This window comes from Schistosoma mansoni, chromosome W, assembly GCF_000237925.1.
Source record: "Schistosoma mansoni strain Puerto Rico chromosome W, complete genome".
NCBI classification, from domain to species: domain Eukaryota; kingdom Metazoa; phylum Platyhelminthes; class Trematoda; order Strigeidida; family Schistosomatidae; genus Schistosoma; species Schistosoma mansoni.
The window spans coordinates 51872618-51895503 of record NC_031502.1 but is presented as its reverse complement, the minus strand read 5'-3'; the positions used below and the strand labels follow the sequence as shown (position 1 = coordinate 51895503).

Sequence of the window (22886 nt, the reverse complement as noted above, 5' to 3'; positions counted from 1 at the left end):
TTTTGATGGTAAGGTACCTATGAAAAGTGTATACAAAAAAATAGTTCTTTCATCATAGTGGTGAGTAATAGAAGAGTATATCGAGGAGTATGTGTCGGATCAACATTATAACATCAAGATTCTTATGACAAACATGTAAGCAATGAATCCAAATTATAAGGGTGTAAATGTAACATTAATAGATTTGGGGATAAAATTCACCACTCGTCCAAAGATTATGATGGCAACTCTTTAACTATGAATATATAGCTAAAGATAAAAATCATGATGGTTTAGTTGAGACGCACTGATGAGGAGTCCCATAATAGAACGAAACGGCCGTCCAGTGCTTCCAGGTTTTCGATGGTGGTCTAGCTTCAATTGACTCATGATTTCAACTTTGAAAAATACTGAAATCTCCACAAATCCCCTTCTGATTAAAAAATTTAATGTATCAACTATATGATAAATAGGTAATGATTTGAAAATAACTTTTCATGAGGAATGATATTAGTAGTTTAAAAATGATATTAGATTAAGAGTTATGGAAAATGATAAAGGATTTCGATAATGTAATAAGAAGATGAAGATTATCAGAACTATGTGATCAGATATTAGCGTAATACATTTCGAACAATCTGATCACATATATACTTGTTAAGAACATTTATATATAAAAATAAAAGGTCAACTAGACTGGAAATGAGAACGAGTGCGATATCTCACTGAGTTTACAATTTAAATGTGTGTGTTTTCCACATACAAGGGAGGAGCAATCGTGATCTGAAAATTAGGGTATTTGAACATGTACCAAAATGGTTGCAGAAACAAATAGAATCAAATGACCTGATAAGAGTAGAGGTTAAACATCCATCATCCTCTATTGCCAAACACATAATCGAAACAGACCATAAGATTGATTGGCTTTTATGGTGTTGTACAAAAGTGTAAAAGGGCGTAGACTGAGGTTTATTGAAGCCTTAGACATACGAAAATTCAAACCCCCTTTGTGTATTCAAAAACAGTTTGTTCTCACCTTAAACCTACCCTGATCATATTAGCTTATTAGCCAGAGTGATTAGGTGTCGAATCGTTTTCACATTATTATTATTATTATTATTATCCTTGTCTACTCTTACCCCCCCCCATTTCCAGTCTAGTTGACCCTTTATTTTTACATATAAATGTTCTTAAGAAGTATATGTGTGATCAGATTGTTTGAAATGCACTGCGCTAATATCTGATCATATAGTTCTGATAATCTTCGTCTTCTTATTACACTATCGAAGTTTATCAAAGGGACTAATTGGTTTAAATCATAAAGGAATGACACAGATGTTTCATACTGATTCAGGACTCTTCAACAATAAGCGTGCAATTATATCCGTATGTGGGATTGAGGTTAGCTTCTTTAAGTCCTTCCATGACCATGGTGATTTTAGGTAATTATGGGCAGCATCAGTGACCAACTTCAGCCAACTTATGGTATGTTGTGGTTATTATTTCACTCATAGAATAGTTGACTAAACAGGTGTCATGTTTTCGGCTGAACTTAAGAACAGTAACTGGGTTCATTCCTGTATGGACAGCTGATCTATGTAGCAGATGGATTCCAAACAAGAATTGAACAGCTATCTAGTATTACTTTGTTTTGAATAGTTCTCTATCTTTTATATTGATTGTTGCTATGTGTCAATAATTCCTCTTACAATTTAACAGGATATGCTTACAGCTATAAAATAAATTGTACCGATAACAAATTAAAAATGCATAAAGAAATATGAAACCTTCCTACTGAAGAACTTGAATTTGGCATAGTAATTTTCTCGTAAAGATTAAACTACTTATCTATCATGGTCATGAATAAATCAGTCGATAGTAAACCATTTAAAAAAAGACGAGATGAAACCTTGTGACCACGTTTTAATTCAGCGTGATAAGTATTCGGCATAACATTCACTTAATTTCAAAATGACATTTGTGCAGTGTAATATTCTTCATATTAATTTGATATGGATTTCGATCAGTATAACATGCAGCATGAATTCTGCATTAATTCAATGTAAAATCTATTCATATGTTTCACGTATTTCGAACATGTGGTATTCTATAGTTCCTTTTATTTTCATGAAGAGAGCACGAACGTTCTTTAAATCAGATCGAATTATTACACCTTTTCATCTCGACTGTCTTCTAGATTAGTAATCTTATGTTAACTGGCTGATTTTATTTGTTCTTATTATCAGGGTTTACCTATTACATAAGCCCTTGTTTACTAGCTCTTTGGTCTTTCGTTATCGTCAGTGTTGTATAGCGCTCTTAAATAAAAGATATATATTTGCAATATTTTAATTAGTCTACTAAACTTATTTACGTCCTTAATATCCTAATGATGTGAACAGCGAAATAAAAAGCCTTGACAAACTACGGAAGCTATTTTGGGGGACGTTATTTCGTTTAATTCAAAGCTTGTAAAACTGTAACATTTACTTTTGTCCCTAGTCTATTTTACAGATCATAAGCTTTCGTTTGATGTATGATTCATTGCCATAGTCTTTGCTGTTCCAAAGATATTGTAATTTAGACGTAATCTTTTGTACTCTATTTTCTACTCTAATCCCCCAGTTTTGGATATAATTGTATTTTCCTAATTATTGTGAGCCAATCAGGTGATAGAATAGTTTTCTTCGCTCTACCCCACTTCGAACTCACGCATACTACCCTCAAGGTTAATCCAGTCAGCCTGTCGCGTCAAGGTCCTAATCTACATTAGACAGGTTATCCTCGACACGAAAGTGGGTAGACGGATCAACGACGTAACACCTAATCTACCTATGTTAGGGAAAATTTCGTCCGGTTTGAGTAAATTTTGGGAAAACTGCTATGCAAAGCTTTGGGTAAATGGCACAAAAACTACAAACTTTCCCCAGGTCTGGAGAAAATCCCCAAAATGTTTGAGTTTTCCCCAATATTCACACAATCTTATAACACTTTGGGGTTATTACCCAGATTTTGGAGAAGACTACCATATGTCTTACGACTTTGAGGAAAACCCCAAAATTTACTTAAAGTTCCCCAAGGTAGTGAAATTGAGATATTACGTTGCGTGATCATAGCAACTTCCAACTAAATCTCTTTATGTACGCAATGTGAACTCATTTTGTAATAGTGATTTTCAAATATTAAAGGTTATAAGTAACTGATTAGAACCAAACGAAATAAAATGAATTCCTGATGTTCCGCTAAAATTTGTTACCTAATAATTAAAATGTCAGTAAAATCAGTACATAAATAGGCGTACTTGTTTAAACTAGCTGTCCTATTTTTGGAGGGTGTATAAGATCCTCATGCCACTAATCTTTGTCTTCTTCTGTGTTATGTGAATTGAAGTGTTCAATTTTCAAGAATCATTTCCCACGGTTATAGTACTCTATCTAAGAAAAAACCTGCATGGACAGATCAGTATCTAAGTTACTACACTCCTTGTCCAGTTAAATGCAAATGTAGGTTCATAAAATTTACACTCTGTGGAGTCGAACAAATGTGTGTAGACAACAGTAAAGCTGTTAAATGGAACACCATTACATGGTTTATACCGGCTGAAGTCATAAAGTAGTATGAAAAGTGTGAAATGTCGAAGTTGATTACGTTTTTATTAACCAGAATTATAATTATTCTCCTACTGTGCAGAAGCAAATCGGACATTTTTATGTTTGAATAATTAATGAAACCTATAAAAACAGGTAAATTCATGATATAATTAATAAAACACGAACCATACTTTGACGGAATACAGACCGTCGGGTCTATGAAATACTATTGTATTTATCGAGGAACTACATATATCTATGGTTTTTATTTATTTATTTATTTAAACAAATAAATATTGGTACAAAGGGGCACCAGATATATATGCGCCACACAAATCTCATTTGATTTGTGTGAGGGCTGGGATACTGCCCAGGTGCCCAAACTGAAGCAGGTGGTTTTCTTAGGGGAAAACACCTGGAGCCTTTGACCTAAAGGTCTGATCCACAAGGCAGTGGAGCATCGTAAGAAGATGCAGCTCCATGGTAGCCGACGATCGACGACTGATTCATACGCCATTTGTTCCTTCAGGATGCTGGAGCCCATGTACACCATTGGTTTGGAATCAGGGTTTTCCAACTCCCCGAGGTGAACTACCCGTGTCCACCAACCCAGTTATAGCGCCGGACATTTGCTTGTTGTCCTCTCAATTTCGTAAACAACGGTAATGCCACGAGAAGGCAGTGAGTAGGACTTCCCTGGCAGAGGCTATATACGCGTGTCCATGTGAGAGCATTTCGAGAGAGAGAGCGAACTCTCCTCACTCACGGCCGTACCAGGGCATTTGAGGGCATATATCTATGAAGCCTAGAAACAAGGAGTAATCATAATATAAACTTGTTTTACTGTAAACAAATACATTTATTAGCCATCCCTCTCTCAATCTTCATCAGTTAAAGTTCTTTTAAATAGCACAATGTTTTTTGTTGTTACAACTCCATTTATTCAAATGAAAAACAAAACAGAACACAACGAGTTGAAATATCATTCTATATGATGTTAACAATATAATAAAAAACAATGAAAACCCACCAGTAGAATATATGATGATAAAATAGTACCAATGGTAGTAATAATGATAAGTCACAAAGGGAGATAAACAAAAATCTTATCAGAATATATAGTTCATTCATAAATTTTATAATGAAATGCAATATGGTTTTGGTTCTGTATAACACATAACAAGCAAGATATTAAGAAGAAAAGAAAGAGACAGGAGCTACTCATCAAAAAAGAAAAAAAAAGAGTGAAAACGAAGGATACTATAGTGAACTATGGTCATTATAATGATGTTATTATAGTAAGATTTTAGAATAAATAATTCACATACACACACACACACATATACAAACATACTAAATCATAGATTAAATTGATAATTTATGATATATAGTAAGAACAACCTAGAAAAAGTACTCATCATAACAAAAGAACAACCGTAAACTGTAATAAACGTAAGGTTTTGTTTTCCAAAAAATATTTAATAGAATAATGATAATAACCATGACTATAGTGGCAGTTAATAGTATATTATATATCTGAAAAAAAATCGGTCTTCAGTAATCCTTAAAGATAAGAATCATTACAGATGATGATAGAAGAGGTAAGTGAAATGCTTATAGTTTGGAAGTAAATATAATGAGATGTACCAGTTTATTGTTTTATTATCCAACTATCGAAATATCATAAATAAAGAAAGAGAGAAGTAGTAACAAAATGAAAGAAAAACTCAGCCAAAATATATTTATTCTGTTATCTCATTCAGACGGAAGCATTACAGAAGTATGCGTACACACATCAAGTGCAAATTTATACATAGACATATTACATTACAAATGATGTAAACCTAGTGAATGAGAATACATAAAATGGGATTGGAGATTAATGTGTACAATTATTTTAAAACAATAATAGATAGATATATGAGTTTAGGCAACTCTTATAAAAGAAAAGAAGTTGACAAATAGATAGAAAGTAAAATGTAAACATTGACTTAAATGAAGTCAAAAACCCAATTAAAGAACAAACCAAATATAAAGCAGGTTTTTAAATGAATCCACTTTTTAACAGTTTCTGCCTTCAAATGTTGTTATTATCATCATAGGAACCATACACATTAATATCATGTGAATCAACAGAGTGAAAAGTAAGCTACACAACTTTGCATTATCCAATAAGAAATGAAAAAAAAGAGAGCAACAACTATAAGGTAACAATAAAATGCATATATCAGAGTAAATTGTAGCAATAATGGCAGTGCGTCGTTTGTTTATAAGTGAGTTAAAGAATTATACTCATAGACACACACACACACACACAAACAAACACAACTGTACATAGCCCAGAAATCAGAGCAACAACAATACCAGCCCAACTTTGCCTATCATTAACAAAATGACGTTTTATTATAGGCAGAATAATAATGTGTCCATATAAATAAACTGAACATTAAGATGATTTACACCAAAGAAGAATTTCAACAGACTATTTATTATGATTATTATGGAATGTTAAGTGAGCATTGTTGATTTGTATGAATAACATTCTTTATTCTTCGATAAAATATGCGGAGATGAGAGTAGAAATGTAGAAAAGAGAATTGAAAAAAAAAGCAAGCAATGGACATATTGAAGATGATCATCAACCAGTGTTTCATTATAGTCCAACTAACAATTTCGAATAGAAGATGCACGAAGAGCTAAAAGAAAAAGGGAAAAGAGAATAGAAATACGTAAAAACCAATAATTAAATGAATGGCAATTATGTACACATATTGTAGTGCCGCGATTCGTTAATCGTTTACTTCGATAACCGTTATAATTCTAATCTTAACGGTGCGTAAAATCAGAAAACAAAGGATAGCAGCAAATACAGTTTATTGTCGAATAACTCAGGTCAGAAAGTTAGCAACACCTGAGCGAATAATAACGAGCGAGTGAACAGGCGAATAAGCGAAGGAAGTGAACGAGGCGGAAGAGACATGCAGTGGAGATGGCTGGGAAGCCAACTCGAGAGCGAGGCGAAAGATGATGCGTATTGGAGATGGCTGGGAAGCCAACTCGAGAGCGAAGCGAAAGATAATGCGTATTGGAGATGGCTGGGAAGCCAACTCGAGAATGAAGCGAAAGATAATGCGTATTGGAGATGGCTGGGAAGCCAACTCGAGAATGAAGCGAAAGATAATGCGTATTGGAGATTGGCTGTGAAGCCAACTCGAGAGCGAAGCGAAAACAATGCGTATTGGAGATGGCTGGGAAGCCAACTCGATTTAAGCAAGCGTTAATCAACATTTATAGTCGGACAAAAATGAATGACAGACATATGATGAATAAGATACGAAGTGTACACATATATGCTCATGTAAAAGTATAGCCAAGGTTAATAAGCGAATAATGAACAAGATCAAAATATGACTCATAATGGATAGGCGAAGTGGCTTGGCCAGTAGCTAGAATAAGGTATATGGGCTTAACATAACAACTGATACTACAATATAACATATACGCAATTTTCATGGATTACATCACACATTGGTCTTATTTAGACTATTATTGAAAATCAGAAAGCATTGAACAGTTATTTCCTTCGAATATAGGCTTTTTGAACAGTGCACATCCATGACTTAAAAAAAGAGATCAAACTCAAGACCTTCGTGCTCGCGAGTTAGCCGCGATCTATGTTTGATTTCAACCATTTGGCGATACTACGTGATTATCTTCCATTACCTGTGGTGGATAATTGACTCAGCCCTGATATGTCGGAACTAAATTGGTCACGGCTTCTTACTAAAAGTCCAGGAATTACATTAATAGTTAGTACAAGATTATTACTTTCATCATCAGTCATCAACCTCCCCAGTGCTGGTTAAGACGAGTAGAATACTCGGGACGTTTATTTAGAGTCATTGTCTTTGGATTAGTTCTACATTGAACGATCTCTGAGCAGTAACTAATGTTATTTTTATCTAGTCCTTTTGTAATAATCGGATTTTGTTGATTAGGTTGCAGTGTAGTGATCAATCTAAATGATTCAATAGCGCATGCTCTACATTGAAATGATATACTAGGTAGTTGGAATTAATCGGTAGTATAATCAGGACTCAGGTTTCATCCTAGTTGAAAGTCGTTTCACATTGTGAAACTGGATGGTACGGTTTCGAATCATACGAGGAGCATTATTGCCCCCAAGATTGCGGGTAAGCTGTACTAACAAATGCCAACTAGCATAAAACCTAGATCCATGTGTTTTTCCAATGATTACCTCTACAACTCACTAATGATAAGGCGCATAAAAATCGCGTGATCATAAGTATCCACTATGAGGACGAGTGAATGATATTTGAAAAAATAACTAGAGAATCTTTATGTACACTAATTTGATATTAAACTTAATGGTAAATTAGTTCTATCATATAATAAATAAAAGTTAATTAGCTATTGTTTTCAAAGACATTATTCAATCAAAAATACAAACTCTCGAATAGCAATTAACTTCAACCTATACATTATTAAAAAAAAGAAAAGTTCAGATCACCTTCGATTATGTCATTTTTTAATTGTTGAACTTCTCGACGAAATTCCGATATTAATTCACGTTTAAATGCTTCTAAATCAGCTCGATTTACTGTTGTACTCCCACTATTCGAATTATTAGTTGAACAAGAGTTGGATAGAGAATTCATTGCTGTTGAATCCAAAGCTGGACTGGAAACTTTTCGTCTAGAAATAGTATAATAATAATAATTATTATTATTAATATTTATTTAAAAAAATAACAAACAAACTGGCAGTCTATAGATTTTCATAGTTGAAATTATGAGTCAATTGAAGCTGGACCACCAAGGAAAACCTGGAAGCACTGGACGGCCGTTTCGTCTAATTGTGGGACTTCTCAACAGTGCGCATCCCCGATCTCGCCTCGCGAGATTCGAAGCCAGGACCTACCAGTCTCGCGCCAGAGCACTTAACCGATAGATCAGTGAGTCGGCATCCAATGGTGTTAATGTCTAACTACTATGTCTTACTACTGTGTGAACATGAAAATTTACACTTTTATTTTAAACAAATAAGTAACTAAATAAACAAAATATATGCATAACACAATTGTTAACTTCTTAAGAATGGTATTTTTTACAAAAACTAGCAATTATCAGCAACAAGATCTGAATGATATTGTGTTCTCTGAAATGACTGAATAACTATCAGTCAGTCTGCTACAACTTAGGACCAGGCACGTATATGCATTGGTCTAAGTTGCCACACCTCATTAGCACAGCAAGATCAACACCAAATTTATAGAAGTAGTTACTTCAATGAGAGTAATATATAAAAGAAAGATTGCGTATAAGGATATAATACAGGAAGAAAGAAATAGCTCGTAAAAAGAAAGGTATCAAGTAGTTTTAATCTCACGGTTCAAGGGAAGACAAAGAGTGTATACACCTACACCATTGTGATCGTTTCTGAACCAAGTCACCCAGAATCTCCAACCATTGGTTATGATAGTCGCGCGGATCCCAACCAAACAGTTTGCATCTACCAACATGACTCAGACTAGAAGTTAGTGACTTTATGGATTGGTGCTACCTTTTGGTTTGGCCGCCTCTAACGTTCTTCCGACCGTCTCCAACACTGGTCAGAGTTAATATAATTAACAAATTTCTATTGTCATTCTGAACAACATTGTTGTCTATACTTAGAGTAGGAATGGGATTTCAAAATTATTTTACAACCGCTACATATAATTTCGATTAGATAAATTTATTAGTTAATTTTTATCACATGCATTGTTGTTTTGATACACTTTTGTGTTCTTGTTGACTGTTTTATTCGATTGACCACCACTGAATATATTATGATTGATTGTATTATTATTCATTATGAATTGATATATTGGATCTATATCGATGTACCTACTGATTGCAGATTAGTCGAGATATTATTTTATAAATTCTCTGGTGTTTGAAATTTCCTTGACTCAAGATTTGCGAAATTTCTTTAATCTAATTCGTTTTACTACTATGTGATAACAAGTGAATCATTCAATTCACAGAAAGCAACAATACCATCAAAAGCGTGCACTTGAATTACAAGTCTTCACTATCAGAAGACAGTGTGTTATAAATCCACTTGAAATTTATGTCATTTGAAGAGTTGAAATCAAATCACTCAGGTAGAGAGTAATTGTAAATGTTGCTATTAAACTTTGTGGATGATTGAGTGTTTTGAGACCAAAGGGAGAGCAACTTTGCGGTTAAACGTATAGTACCAGGTAAAGATGACAAATTATTCAATGAAGAAGTAAATTTTCATCAACTGAGATGATTGGGAAGTGTTTTACACATGGCCAGTTCCTGTAGATATCGCCACGCGGTATTGTCTGTCACAGAAGTAGGTTGGAAGAAAACAAGGGATGGTCAAACTAAAAAGTAGTATTTATCCACAAAGTCTGAGCTATGTAAATAGATGCAGATTACTTGGTTACGGTTCATGCAACAACCCCGATCAGTGACTTAAGACTTTGGGTGATACAGCTCAGAGCCATTCGCAATGCCAAAGGTGCATTCATATTTTGTTTTCTCTGCCAGGGAAGTCCTAATCACTGCCATCTCGTGGCGGGGGTGTTGTTTACGAAATTGAGAAGACGAAAAGCGAATGTCCGGCGCTATAACCGGGTTGATGGACACGGCGAGTCCACCTAGGGGAGTTGGAAAACCCTCATTCCAAATCAATGGTGCACATGGGCTCCAGTATCCTGAGGGAACAAATGGCGTACGAATCAATTGTTGATCACCGGCTACTATGGGACTGCATCTCAACACGATGCTCCACTGCCTTGTGGATCAGATCTTTCGGTCAAAGGCTCCGGGTGTGCCCCCCTAAGAAAACCACCTGCTTCAGTTCGGGTACCTGTGCAGTATCACAGCCCTCAAGCAAATCGAATGAGATTTGTATGGCGCATATGTATCTGGTGCTTCCTTGTACCAATATTTATGTGTTTAAATAAATAAATAATAAATTTCCCTTAGATCCCAAGTTTGCATTTATTCCACGAACTCATATTTAATCCCCATATAAAAACCTCTATGTATAAACGTTTTGACAGCTGCTCATATCATTATTACTTTTACTACTCTGGTATTTACCTTAATAATCTCATTTAGTTGTGTTAATGTGGTGTGGTTAATTGAATTGTTGGATTTGTGTGAAGTTATAAGTCCAATATCGTCATGACCAACGGAGCGCTACTCACCAATTTGCGTGTTAAGTTTATGATAAATAAATAAACTCCTGAGTTTTATTTTCACTGCTTTCCGATTCATCACTTTCATTGTAGAACATTGAAATGAGGTGAGATGGAGAAAACATCTTAACTGTGAATAAACTTGATAAATTTTCTTACTTGTAGGCTTGTTAATGACTTCCTAGACATTTCCTATATTTCCAGCTTACTTCTAAACTTGAACTCAAGCAACAAAGAAAAGGCATGCAATATAATTAAAAAGTATATTCTAATCTATGTTCAGGAAAACGGGATTATTCATAGATGGTTTACAGATGACCTTGATATGCTGGAAACTTTTCTGGAAACATACTAAATATAGTAAAACCACGAGTAATCAAACAAATAAATTGTGACATTTAATCCTTCAGTTTTAGGAAAAGTTTCTATTCAATGATGACTGAATAAAAAATTTTCAGCTTTCTTTTTAGGCTTTTAGGATCTTTCTCAGCGGGTATTTATTGAATTAATAAAAACCAAGGCAACCAGATACATGTTAAGATCATTTTAAATTCTCTACTAATAAAATGTGCAAATATACAATCACTTGAAAGAAGAGATGATTTATAATAATACCTCTCATATTACTTACAATGTAGCATAACCAGGTACAATGGACGAACTAGTATTTGTGGAAGAGTTCTGACCTTGAAATGCATTTGTTACAACAGAATGTGAACGAACAGGAGAAGTAGCAGTTGGTAGATCATTATTTGAATTACTGACTGTTGTTGATGTTGAAGTATTATTACTTGGTGTAGAAATAACACTAGTTGTGGCATTCGGATCCTAAATTGCAATAAAAATTTATTTAGAAAGCAAAGGTCTATGAAGCACACATTGATTATGTAACGAATAAACCATGCGTGTAAATAACCATTAAATGATCTATCAAATGAGGGATAGTTCTTCAACACACAACTAAACAATACTTCATTAATTATCTATCATTTATGAAACATAGAACATCTACCTCGAAAGATCAAATATAAAAAAGTGATAGAAAGGTAAGTTTTTTCGAGAGGAAAATTTACAAATGTAACCAATTACGATAAAGTATTCCGATTAACCGACAAGATAGTTCTACTGTAAGGAGCTGAAACATGGAGAACTACTACATCCATCGTCAAGAAGGTACAAGTATTTATAAACAGTTGTTTACGCAAGATACTCAACATTCACTGGCCAGATACTATCAGCAACAGCGTTTTATGGGGGAGGACAAACCAGCAGGTTCCAGCTGAAGAGGAAATTAGGAAAAGATGTTGGGAGTGGGTCGGACATACATTGAAGAAATCACCAAACTGCATCACGAGGCAATCCCTCTAACTTGGAATCCGGAAGGGAAGCGGAAAAGAGAAAAGCCAAAGAACACATTACGCCGGGAGATTGAAGCGGATATGAAAAGGATGAATAATAACTGGAAAGAACTGGAAAGGATTGCCCAGGACAGAGTTGGATGGAGAATGCTGGTGAGCGGCCTATGCTCCTTGACGAGGGGTAACAGGTGTAAGTAAGTAAGTCTCATTTTATTCTTGCGTAAAGCTAACACCCAAAACAAAGTAGGTGGAACAATATGTATACCTTGATGAATTTACTGGTTGAAAAATAAGTCATTAGACAATGTTGTTTACGATTGAGAAGTGACATTTATATTTATTTCTTAAGATAGTTTTACAAAGTGTTTAATATTCAATCTAGATATTATAAACATTGTATTAATGAATAAAAACGAATATTACTTTATTGTAAACATCGAAAACTATTTTGTTTATTGACTATAAGGAAAAAAACAAACGTTACTAAGATAAACAGAAAACGGTTACTAATAAGCATAAGTCATGTAAACCACATACTGTTTCGACTGTTGCCTTATCACGGTTACGCAACTTGATTCTAATAAACCGATTACTTTAGAATTATCAACATATTCCTTATAATCAGTAGCTACATTATTATTAAACCTTACAATACAATAGTTGTAACATATAGAATACACGAAATAACGTTTACAAAAGTGATATTTATAAATTCCCGCTGTTTTTACACAACGTGAAAGTTTGCTATTGTCTTGTCTATTGGATTTCTTTGAAATACTGGGACTGGGACGTAATTACTCAGGGTAGTGTTAGGCCATCTAGAGCCAATTATTACGAAATTATTTAATATTTGTTCTGAGATTTTTGTTCATCTCATGGATTAGAAACGGTCACAATTATCTAGATGTAGTCACTTTGAATTTAGAAATTATCTTATACTTTCCTAATCAATGAACTGGTTCTTTCTTATCAAATTATATTGTCTGTAAATAATCTTTTCTACTCCAACTGATACTTTTAATACTGCTACTACTATAGGATTTGTTTTGATGACTGTACTAATATGATATGGATAGAGGCAATTCTAAAAACACCAGAGTATTTTTAGAAGCTTGGCACTCGGGTCAGTCAACAAACACATTGAAATCAATCCAACCTATCGACCAGTCAGAAAAATATGGGAAAATGTGGAACCAGGAACCAGATCAAAGGAAGATACAGTCAAAATAAAGAGGTAAACAACGGTAAGTTAAACGTCAACAGTAAAGAATCAAAATCGAGGTCGACAGGAAAAGCTGTGAGTCATATGGGAAAATACTCGAACACTTTATTTCTACCTGAAGTTTGTGCTAATAATGTTATTCAGAAGAACAATGAAAACTCCACGACCAAATCATCCAGCTCACAGAACAAAAAATCTACTTAAATCATCCACCTGAAATACAAATCTTCACTATCTCAACTTCAGAATATAGTCGATTTACCTGTTATATACAATCTACAAAGACAGAATTAGGCATTTCACAAATTGTGACACTATCATTTATGCTCTGTAGTGGGAAAAAAAGGTTTGAAACAGTATATGGTGAAACCATAATTCATGTATTCTGTGACCCTTTGTATCAATATTTATATGTTCAAATAAATAAGTAAATTCATTTAAAAGTGTAAAAGTCGCATTCTTGATTTTGCTTAGCTTATCCCTGTACTATACTTTTACAAGAAGAAAATCCAGTAACATTTTAAATAGTATATTAAATAAATATAATTGACTTTCAGTCAGGATGTCTATATTTATTTCAAAAGAAAAAAACTGACAACCTAAGCTCCAAGAGAGACGAGTACGGACACAATAAAAAAAAGCATTAGATGATTGATATGAAAAACTTTATATTTGTTTTGAACGCAAAAATGATTATAGAGTGGGTTGAATTGAAACAAATTAGTGATAAACAGACTGGAACAAGAAAAAGAGATAAGACATAAAAAATGTCAATTTCTAATAGCCAAATCACACTTTAATGGAATGTGAACTATACGACAAATGATATAGTACAATAAAAGCAACATTAAGTAAAAGACAGTTGCCGGATATTGGAACAACATGTAAAATCACATGATTTAACTAAAGTATAATTATGGAAGAAAGAACAGGCGACAATCAGTCCAAAGGCCATACAATTTTATCTACATATACATATGTACATATGTACACAAATGAAAATGAGACAATGATAAATCATCTAATTATTTGGCATATATATATATATATGCTAATGTTGCAGTTAAATTCCTCGTACCCACGTCATCCCTTGCTTATTTAACTCTATCTCTTTCTATTATAATTTAAAATTACAATAGGTAAATATTTATGTTCAAAAATGATATTTATGTAATGACTGTCAAAAAAAGAACATAGTATGTTTACTTTTATAATACCTGATAATTAAAGTGAAGTAACAGTGCCGAAGAGAATAGCAGAAAAGAGAAAACTAGTTAACTTAGGGATATATATATATAATATGCTAGATAATTAAACCATATTGCTTCAACTGTACCTGATACCTGGATATGGTGGTCTGGCTTGATGATCAGGATGACCCAGTCAAGCTATACATAATGAAATACTTGCTCCTTTGGATCCTAACATGACAGGCAGATCGAACTAAGAGCAGCACTAAAGGTCGAAGGGCGAAATGGTACTGTTAATTGTACTGAGTTGTGATAGAAGTAAACTGTTCCTTTAAAACAACAAACATGTTTCCTTCTCTGACAACAAAAGGAGAGGGTCATAAAAGGTCGACCATAATAATACCACACCCTTTCTTACCACATGGATTTATATCAGAGATAAGGTGTTTAAAGTGTATAGCTGAAACATCAAGAACTCATAAAAACGGGGTGTATGACTGATCAAAAGCAGTTGTCCCTGGAATCCACGAATGCGCTATCACGCCTTTAAGACCACTCCTAATTTAATTTTCTTTTTGGGAAACTTAAGAAACACACTTGCACGACAAAAGAAATCGGAAAGTAACAACTGCATTTACATTTCTAACAGAAGTCGAGGACCATATTATTACTACTGTCATTCAGTTGAAAGTAGGTAGAAATCAAACAAATTAAAATCTGAAAATCAATCACTTATAAGTTAGGTAATTTGAGATGTATGATATCTTAAAACTTAAACGAGTGAAACAGTTCAAGTATTATTTATAGCCGCCTGACGTTCACTTTGCCACCGTTTTATTTTTACAAAAACGTACTACTTCTAACTAATAACTCACACAAGTCTATTGTCCCAAAAATTAAAATACCAATTAATTAAACATTGTAATTTGCTAAGCCGAGTTTGTGGAGGAATACACAGACAGATTCAAAGAGAAAACTGTGATAATAAGAGTCAAGAAAATTAGGGACTAGTCAATTTATACAATATAGCCAACTGTTTGAAACAGAAAACAATTGTATGATTACATACCTATTCAGAAGTGCATACATTAGTATTGTGTTCACCAATGAAATGATCTAGAAGTCTAGAAGTTATTGATTAACTGAGAAGTCTCAAAACTAAAACATGAAAATTTTGTTTAGAGTTTACCAGGTTTTTGTCACTTCTTCAAGAGTATTAGCAAAATAAGTACCGTTGAATAGTTTTCTTTTTTTTTTTAAGGAATAGCACAGACTTCAATGTTTTAAAATATCATTTAGTGAGTTTCTTTTTATAGTTGAAATCATGGGCCAATTGAAGCTTGACCACCATCGAAAACCTGGAAGCACTGGACGGCCGTTTCGTCCTATCATGGGACTCCTCAGCAGTGAGCATCCACGACCCCGCACCCGCGAGATTCGAAGCCAGGACCTATCAGTCTCGCGCCAGAGCACTTAACCAATAGACCACTGAGTCGGCCAGCATCCAATGGTGTTAATGTCTAACTTCAACCAATCCAATTCTTTTTATTTATTATCTGAAACATTTATGAAATATTCTCATTGAACTTATCCACTATTTCATATGACTATAAATATTATGTTATTCGTAACTCATCTAATAGATAGTTTGAATAATAAATTATAAACTATACATATATACCTACAGACTAAAGATCCATGTTTACAATTGTTTTAACATAGGTGAAAAGAATTCAATATTCAATAGTAAAAAATCATTAACTGTGTGTGAAATTTTTCTTCTTGTTTAAAACAAAAACAATAAAAGGAAGAGAGAGAATATTACCGACAGAATAAGTAAATAACAAACAAATAACTAGTCAGTCAGTCACCACATAGAACTTCGTACGTACGTAAGTACATCAATTCGAGTTGCTATACCACATTGGCATAAAGATGCAGTTGTTAATTCAAATCCCATAGCAGTAGAAGTAGTAAGAGTAGTATAAGCAGTAATCAGAAAGATACCATGGCCATTAAGAGTAGAAGATACTCGTAGGTTACTAGTATTTGATCACAGATGTCTTAGAAATATTTCTCGCATCTACTGGGATCACCGAGTAAGTAATAGTGAGGTTAGACGCAGGGTATTAGGGAATGATGGTAAATCAGTTGATGAGGTCATGAATCTTCATCGACTGAGATGGTTGGGCCACTTGTTACGTATGCCTGAACACCGATTACTACGACGCGCAATGCTGACTAGTATTGGCGATGGTTGGAAGAGAGTTAGGGGCGGCCAAACCAAAACATGGCATCAGTGCTTGAAGTCACTAACTTCTAGCCTGAGCCATGTTGGCAGATGCAGACTACCTGGTTGGGGTCCGCGTGACTATCGTAACCAATGGTTGGAGACTCTAGGTGACATGGCTCAGAATCGATCACAATGTTGTAGGTGTATACACTCTTTATCTTCCCTTAAACCTTGAGATTAAAATTGCTTCATAACTTTTTTCCTTCCTATACTATATCCTTATATACAACCTTTCTTTATATACTACGACCACTAAATTAATTACTTCTATGAATCCGGTGTTCATCTTGTTGTGCTAACGAGGTATGGCAACTTGGACCGATGCATATATGTGCCTGGTCCTACGTTGTAGCTGACTGACTGAGAAAGATACCAAACAAATAACTAAATGGTATTTGGTTTACAAATAGACAAAAAATATGAAAAATTAATAAATCAAAATAGATATGAATAGTTTTGTTAAAATATAATCATTGTAATAAATAAGTTACTTCATATTCATAGTAATGTGTATGTGCATAACAATGTAAAACTGAAGATAATTATTTACAATAAACAATTTAGTAATTATTTGAAATGGAATTCTACAAGAAGGTTTCTTGAAAAAAAAGATTATTATGCACAGACAGATGGACAGATGATACAACTACTATCTATGAATATAGTGATTTTCATTACTCTATATGAATGGAATAAGTGATTTTCGGTTTATAACAAATAAACTAACTCATTGAAATTATATTAAGTTCTTAGTAAGTTCGTATGGTGACTGATAGTGGAATAGAGGATGAGCGTTTCATTGTTATTTCGAAGTCGATAGCTGGATGTATTCATAGATCCATTGATATAGAATAAATCACTTGAAATTTGGACTATAAAAGTAATGAGTGATAAGTATGTACAGCTCCTAGAGAGAATATCCCTTCTATCGAAATTGATGTAGATGAAGTACTTTAGTCAGTTTGATCTGATTACAAGTAGGAAAACAATGAAATAATGATGGTTTCGAATTGACAATGTTTCTGTACAATTACTCGTTAATTCAGATTGACATTAGCACATGAACATCAAAATCATCGACTTACACATTTACGTCTGTTACCCTTCATGGAGGAGCATTCTCCATTCAATTATGTCCTGGATAATCCTTTCCAGTTGCGATTCATCTTTTTCATATCTGCTTACGATTCCCGACTCAGTGTGTTCTATGGCATTCCTCTCTTCCGCTTTCCTTCACGATTCCAAGTTAGCGCTTGCCTTCTGATGCAGTTTGGTGATTTCCTCAATGTGTGCTATCCACTCTCATTGTCTTTTCCTGATTTCCTCTTCAGTTGGAAGCTGGTTTGTTCTCTCACAGAGTAGACTGTCGCTGATGGTGTCCGGTTAACGGACATTGAGTATCTTGCGCAGACAACTGTTTACAAATACTTGCACAGTCTTGATGATGGTGGTAGTTCTCGAAGTTTCAGCTCCGTACAGGAGGACTGTGTTGACGTTCATATTGAAGATTGAGACTTTGATATTGGCTGGCCGACAGTTGTTTTGAATTCCATGTGTTGTTCAATTATAGTAATGTTGTTCTTAATTTGCTAATCCTTGCCTGAACATCTGCATCAGATCCTCTTTGTTGATCGATGATGCCGTCCGTATATGTGAAGGCTTCCACCTTTTCCAGAATTTCTTCATCAATTGTGAACGACAATTTTAGGGCTGACGTGTATATGTGTCAGGTTCAACGTTATATATGACTGATTGATTGAGATAAAATTAACACTTCATAAAAATGTTTACTGCATTTTTTTTAATCAAATACAAACAACCCAAAAATGACCTATGAATTATACATTTCATTTCTAGTCGCACAATTAAACATTTTAAATCTACTTACTTAAAAGTACAAGTTGATCGAAGAAATGTTTTTTTCACTAAACCTGTACTTTAGATGTTTCAATGTAGATATTTAAGAATATTCAGTGAATAAGAAAATGACTATAACAATTTAGATCAGAATAATTAGGGAATCCCATTTCTAGTCATTAGACAGTACTTTTTTGTATTGCAATCTATCCACTCGATCGATAAACATTGGATACAGTTTAAAATCAAATGACTCCTTAAAGGTCATCAGCTTGTGAATAGAAGTACTCAGTCCAATAAATACACGAACTAGTGACAAAAAAAACATTCTTTTGAGGCACATCATCTTTATTCCTTTCAAAATATTTCTAGTTTGTGGTAGATAACACATGATCTATCCTTTTCCACAGTTCATGACATCACCAGACGTTCCATAAGTTCATTATTTTTCAAACTAAATGTTTTGCTAAAATCCTTTGCGGAAACGATTTTCTACCCAAATTAAGTTTATTAGGAATCATCCAGACAAAAATTAATAACCGAGAAACACTAGATATTATAGACACTTGATTTTCTCATCAAGACATAAGAGATTGACGGTTCTTGCAAGCCTTCATTATTCTTGCTTAAACGCTTAAAAATAGTTATTTTCTTTAATGTATTGTCTTCACAAACAGGTCCTAACAGTTATTTAGTAAATTTTATAAATACATTTACCAAGATTTACTGAGAATCTAATGTTTAATTATTATTAACCATCTGTTGATTGATTTGGACCATCGATAAAAAAGAAATCGGGGAAAATAAGTTTCGTTTAAGTTATTCAAACTGTCTACAGAACCGATAAAGTCAATAACAACCTTAAGGTAAATAGAAAAGTGAATATTTATTATCTCTATGAAGTCACCCAGTTTCGAACTTAGTGAATAACTATCCACTCGTAATATTCTATTAGCGTTAGCTAAGAACTATTGGATTCTGACTATGTAAATTAAATGTATGGTACTCATTAAGGTAAGAAATCAAAGTCCTTATTCTTTGATAGCCTGTACGTAGAGTCATGGGTGTTTTGAACTGTTAAAAATAAGGCCAAAACAAAACAACCTGTTCAATGCTCAGAAGATTATAAAACCAATCTAGATTCGTGCAAGCAAATAAATTACTACCATTATTCATCGAATTCTCACAACTACTTATCAGTTTTATTATTATTATCATTGAATGTGAACGAGATATGATTAAAGTCATCAGTTCCAACTACCTATCTTCCAACCAATTCGTTTGTTATCTTAGTTTTTTAAACACACAAACTTTAGTACAAGTGGGCACTAAACAAACACGTGCAACACAAATCATTCGATTCATGTGAGGGCTAGAATATTGACCAGACACCGTAAAGGAAGTAAATAGTTTTCTTAAGGGGACAATCTCCAAGCGCCTGACCCTGAATTCTAATCCATAAGTCAGTGGAACAACGTTAGGAGATTAAGTTCCATGGTAGCCGGTGACCAACAATAGGTTCATATGTCATTTGTTCCCATAGTACCTTTTCTTTGGCATCAGAGTTCTTCAACTCCCCTAAATAGATCCTCTGTATACATCAACCCAGTTAAAGCGCTGGACAGTTGTTTTCAGTCCTCTCAATTCTGTCATTCACTATTATTATCTAATATTATTATATCAACAAGATGATCAGTTAACTTGTAAACATTTATTATTATGATTATTAGTATCGGTAATTTCATTACGGTTTGTTCAGACAAAAAACAACATTTTGTTTTTATATCATGTAATATAAACATAGAAATGAATTAGTGAATAAAAATTAATGACTATGTATCATTGTGATGTGGGCTACTTATATCCACACAAGTAGTATATAATGATAGTCGAGCATTGAATGTACTTCAGTAGATCGATAAGGAAAAAAACAGAAACGAAACGCAATGGGTATGAAAATGCATGAACAATAATTATCGGATACTATGGACTGACATTTGCAGAAGGAATGATCAAGATTGAGACAATTAATTGATAGTTTGCAAACTAACTGTTAACTGTATGGTTGTCAGATTTTACTAGGATAGTCTATAATTTTCGTGTCAAGTACATTCGATTGTCTCCACTCGCCTTCTTGCTCGTTACATCATCAGTGTAAATCACTTAATTTATCTTTTTCTTAAGATTCTACACAGACAACTAACTAATTATCAGATAATAAAGCTATTTCTTACGAAATCATAGACTAAACAAATTTAGAAGTTTCCTTAAACTGAATAAATTAATATTAAAAATTTAACAACTATTTATTATAAGAAAAACAAAACAGGAGAAAATGTATTGAGGCAAAATGTTTAGACTATCATAAGCACATATGAACAATGTTAGTGTCTCAAGCAATAATGTCATATTAACAGTATGTCAGAAGTTTTAAAGTGTTTATAAGTTTTTTTCTGGTGAGACAATAATTTATAGACAAACTAATCAAATATAGGATAGTAGGTCTTGGATTTTGACGCGAAATTCATTCATTTGGCTAAATAGCGTTTTGACATTTTAGCTAATGTCAGTTCGTGATGAAAACTCTAAATCTAATTCTCAACCCTAACCATCAACTGTAAATTATAGTCCTAATCCTTCATATCGGTTTATAACCCTCATTTAGTCCTAGTTGGTGGGTGGGCATTCTTAAGGTCACCATGGCGTCACTCAAAGGTCATCCAAAAATTACAGTCGCACTTTTTTTTTCTAGATCCAACTGTTTCAGTGGTGGTTTAGTGATTAAATCCCCTACCTGACAAACCAGGTCCCAAACTTTTCCCACATTTTCATCGGGTATGGTTTAAGAAGGTAGGAATTATTATTAGCTCTTATATATCAAGAGTGTGGCTAAAAGTAGATTACTGATTTAAATCGGTCACATTATTTATTATAGTGGTATCTGGCAGTTTACATACTACTACATATAAATCAACATACTTTCAGAATGAATCAAAACAGAATATCTAATCTACTCAAATTCAATTGTGCAAAATAGACCTGAAAACTATCATAAATATACGACAGAAATTCAAATGTGACCAGTTTCAAACAGTATATTACATGCTTTTTTTCTCTATGTAGGTCAGGTATATATACATATCTTTTAAGTAGAAAAGCATTTTAACAGGTAATCTACAACATAGATATTCAGCATGCATATGTGTATGAGAGAGAGAGGATTAAAAAGATAAATCAACTGATCAAAATAAAGTAGGTAATATTGTGGTGTGTGCTACTGATGTCGATAGACATTAGTTATATATATCATCAATCGAAAGTGAAATACCTGGTGGTAGAAAGAAGGTTAAAAAGATCGAAGAAAAAAGAACGAGAACAGAGATGTGGAAACAAAGTAACAATGTAGTCTAAGACGATTGACTGGTATTTTGCAAACGAAGTATTTACTGCTTAGTTCTCAGATTTTACTAAAAGATACTGTAATTTTGTGTTCAAATGAATTCGATTTTCCTCACTTGTGTTCTCATTCACTACAATATGAACTTGATAAGTTCAAACATAAATTCACATATTCTCATAGTTCACAGTAATTAAACTTTATTAGTCTAAAACATTGTATTCAATGGAATACATCATCATAAAACATGGTTATTTTATTTGTACGTATCAAAAGTAAAAAAAAAAAAAACTCAGTCAATGTAAATCCATGGCTATAAAATGATCATTCTAGACTGTTTATTACTATTCCTATTATTAATAATAGTGAATAGAATAAAACCATTTGTGTATCTATGACTACTTTTTTTGTTCTTTTGGTAAAAATACATAAAAGTAGGACCCATAAAAGACAACGAAGTTCTAAAACATAATTAAAAGTTGAATAAAAAAAAATATCTTAAGACAGCTGTTACATATCCTGGTAGATAGATATGCACACTCACACACACACACACACACAAATAATCCAGCCAAATTACAAGTGAGAAAAAGAGCAAAAAAGTAATCTGCGAAAAAAAAATTATGAATGAAAGAAAATGTAAAACAATTTTGAAGAAAAAAATTTTTTTTCAAATTTACACAAACATGAAGAATAAAATTTAAATGAAGAGTGAAGTGTAATATTGAGTTGTTTTTTTTCCATAAAAAAAGAAAACTAG

The 22886-nt window shown here is 33.4% G+C and overlaps 1 protein-coding gene across 2 annotated transcripts in view; it reads right to left on the bottom strand.

Moving 5' to 3' along the window:
• Positions 1-6072: 6072 nt before the first annotated feature.
• Smp_039870.1 (putative vasodilator-stimulated phosphoprotein) overlaps positions 6073-22886 on the bottom strand; it is a gene marked incomplete at both ends in the record, with an annotated part of 49422 nt that continues 32608 nt past the window's right edge. The window contains 3 exon segments of one of the 2 annotated variants that reach the window (XM_018790102.1): positions 6073-6265; positions 8101-8285; positions 11441-11637. In XM_018790102.1, the coding sequence (XP_018655479.1) occupies positions 6234-6265; positions 8101-8285; positions 11441-11637 (414 nt within the window). 2 annotated transcript variants of the gene reach the window in all.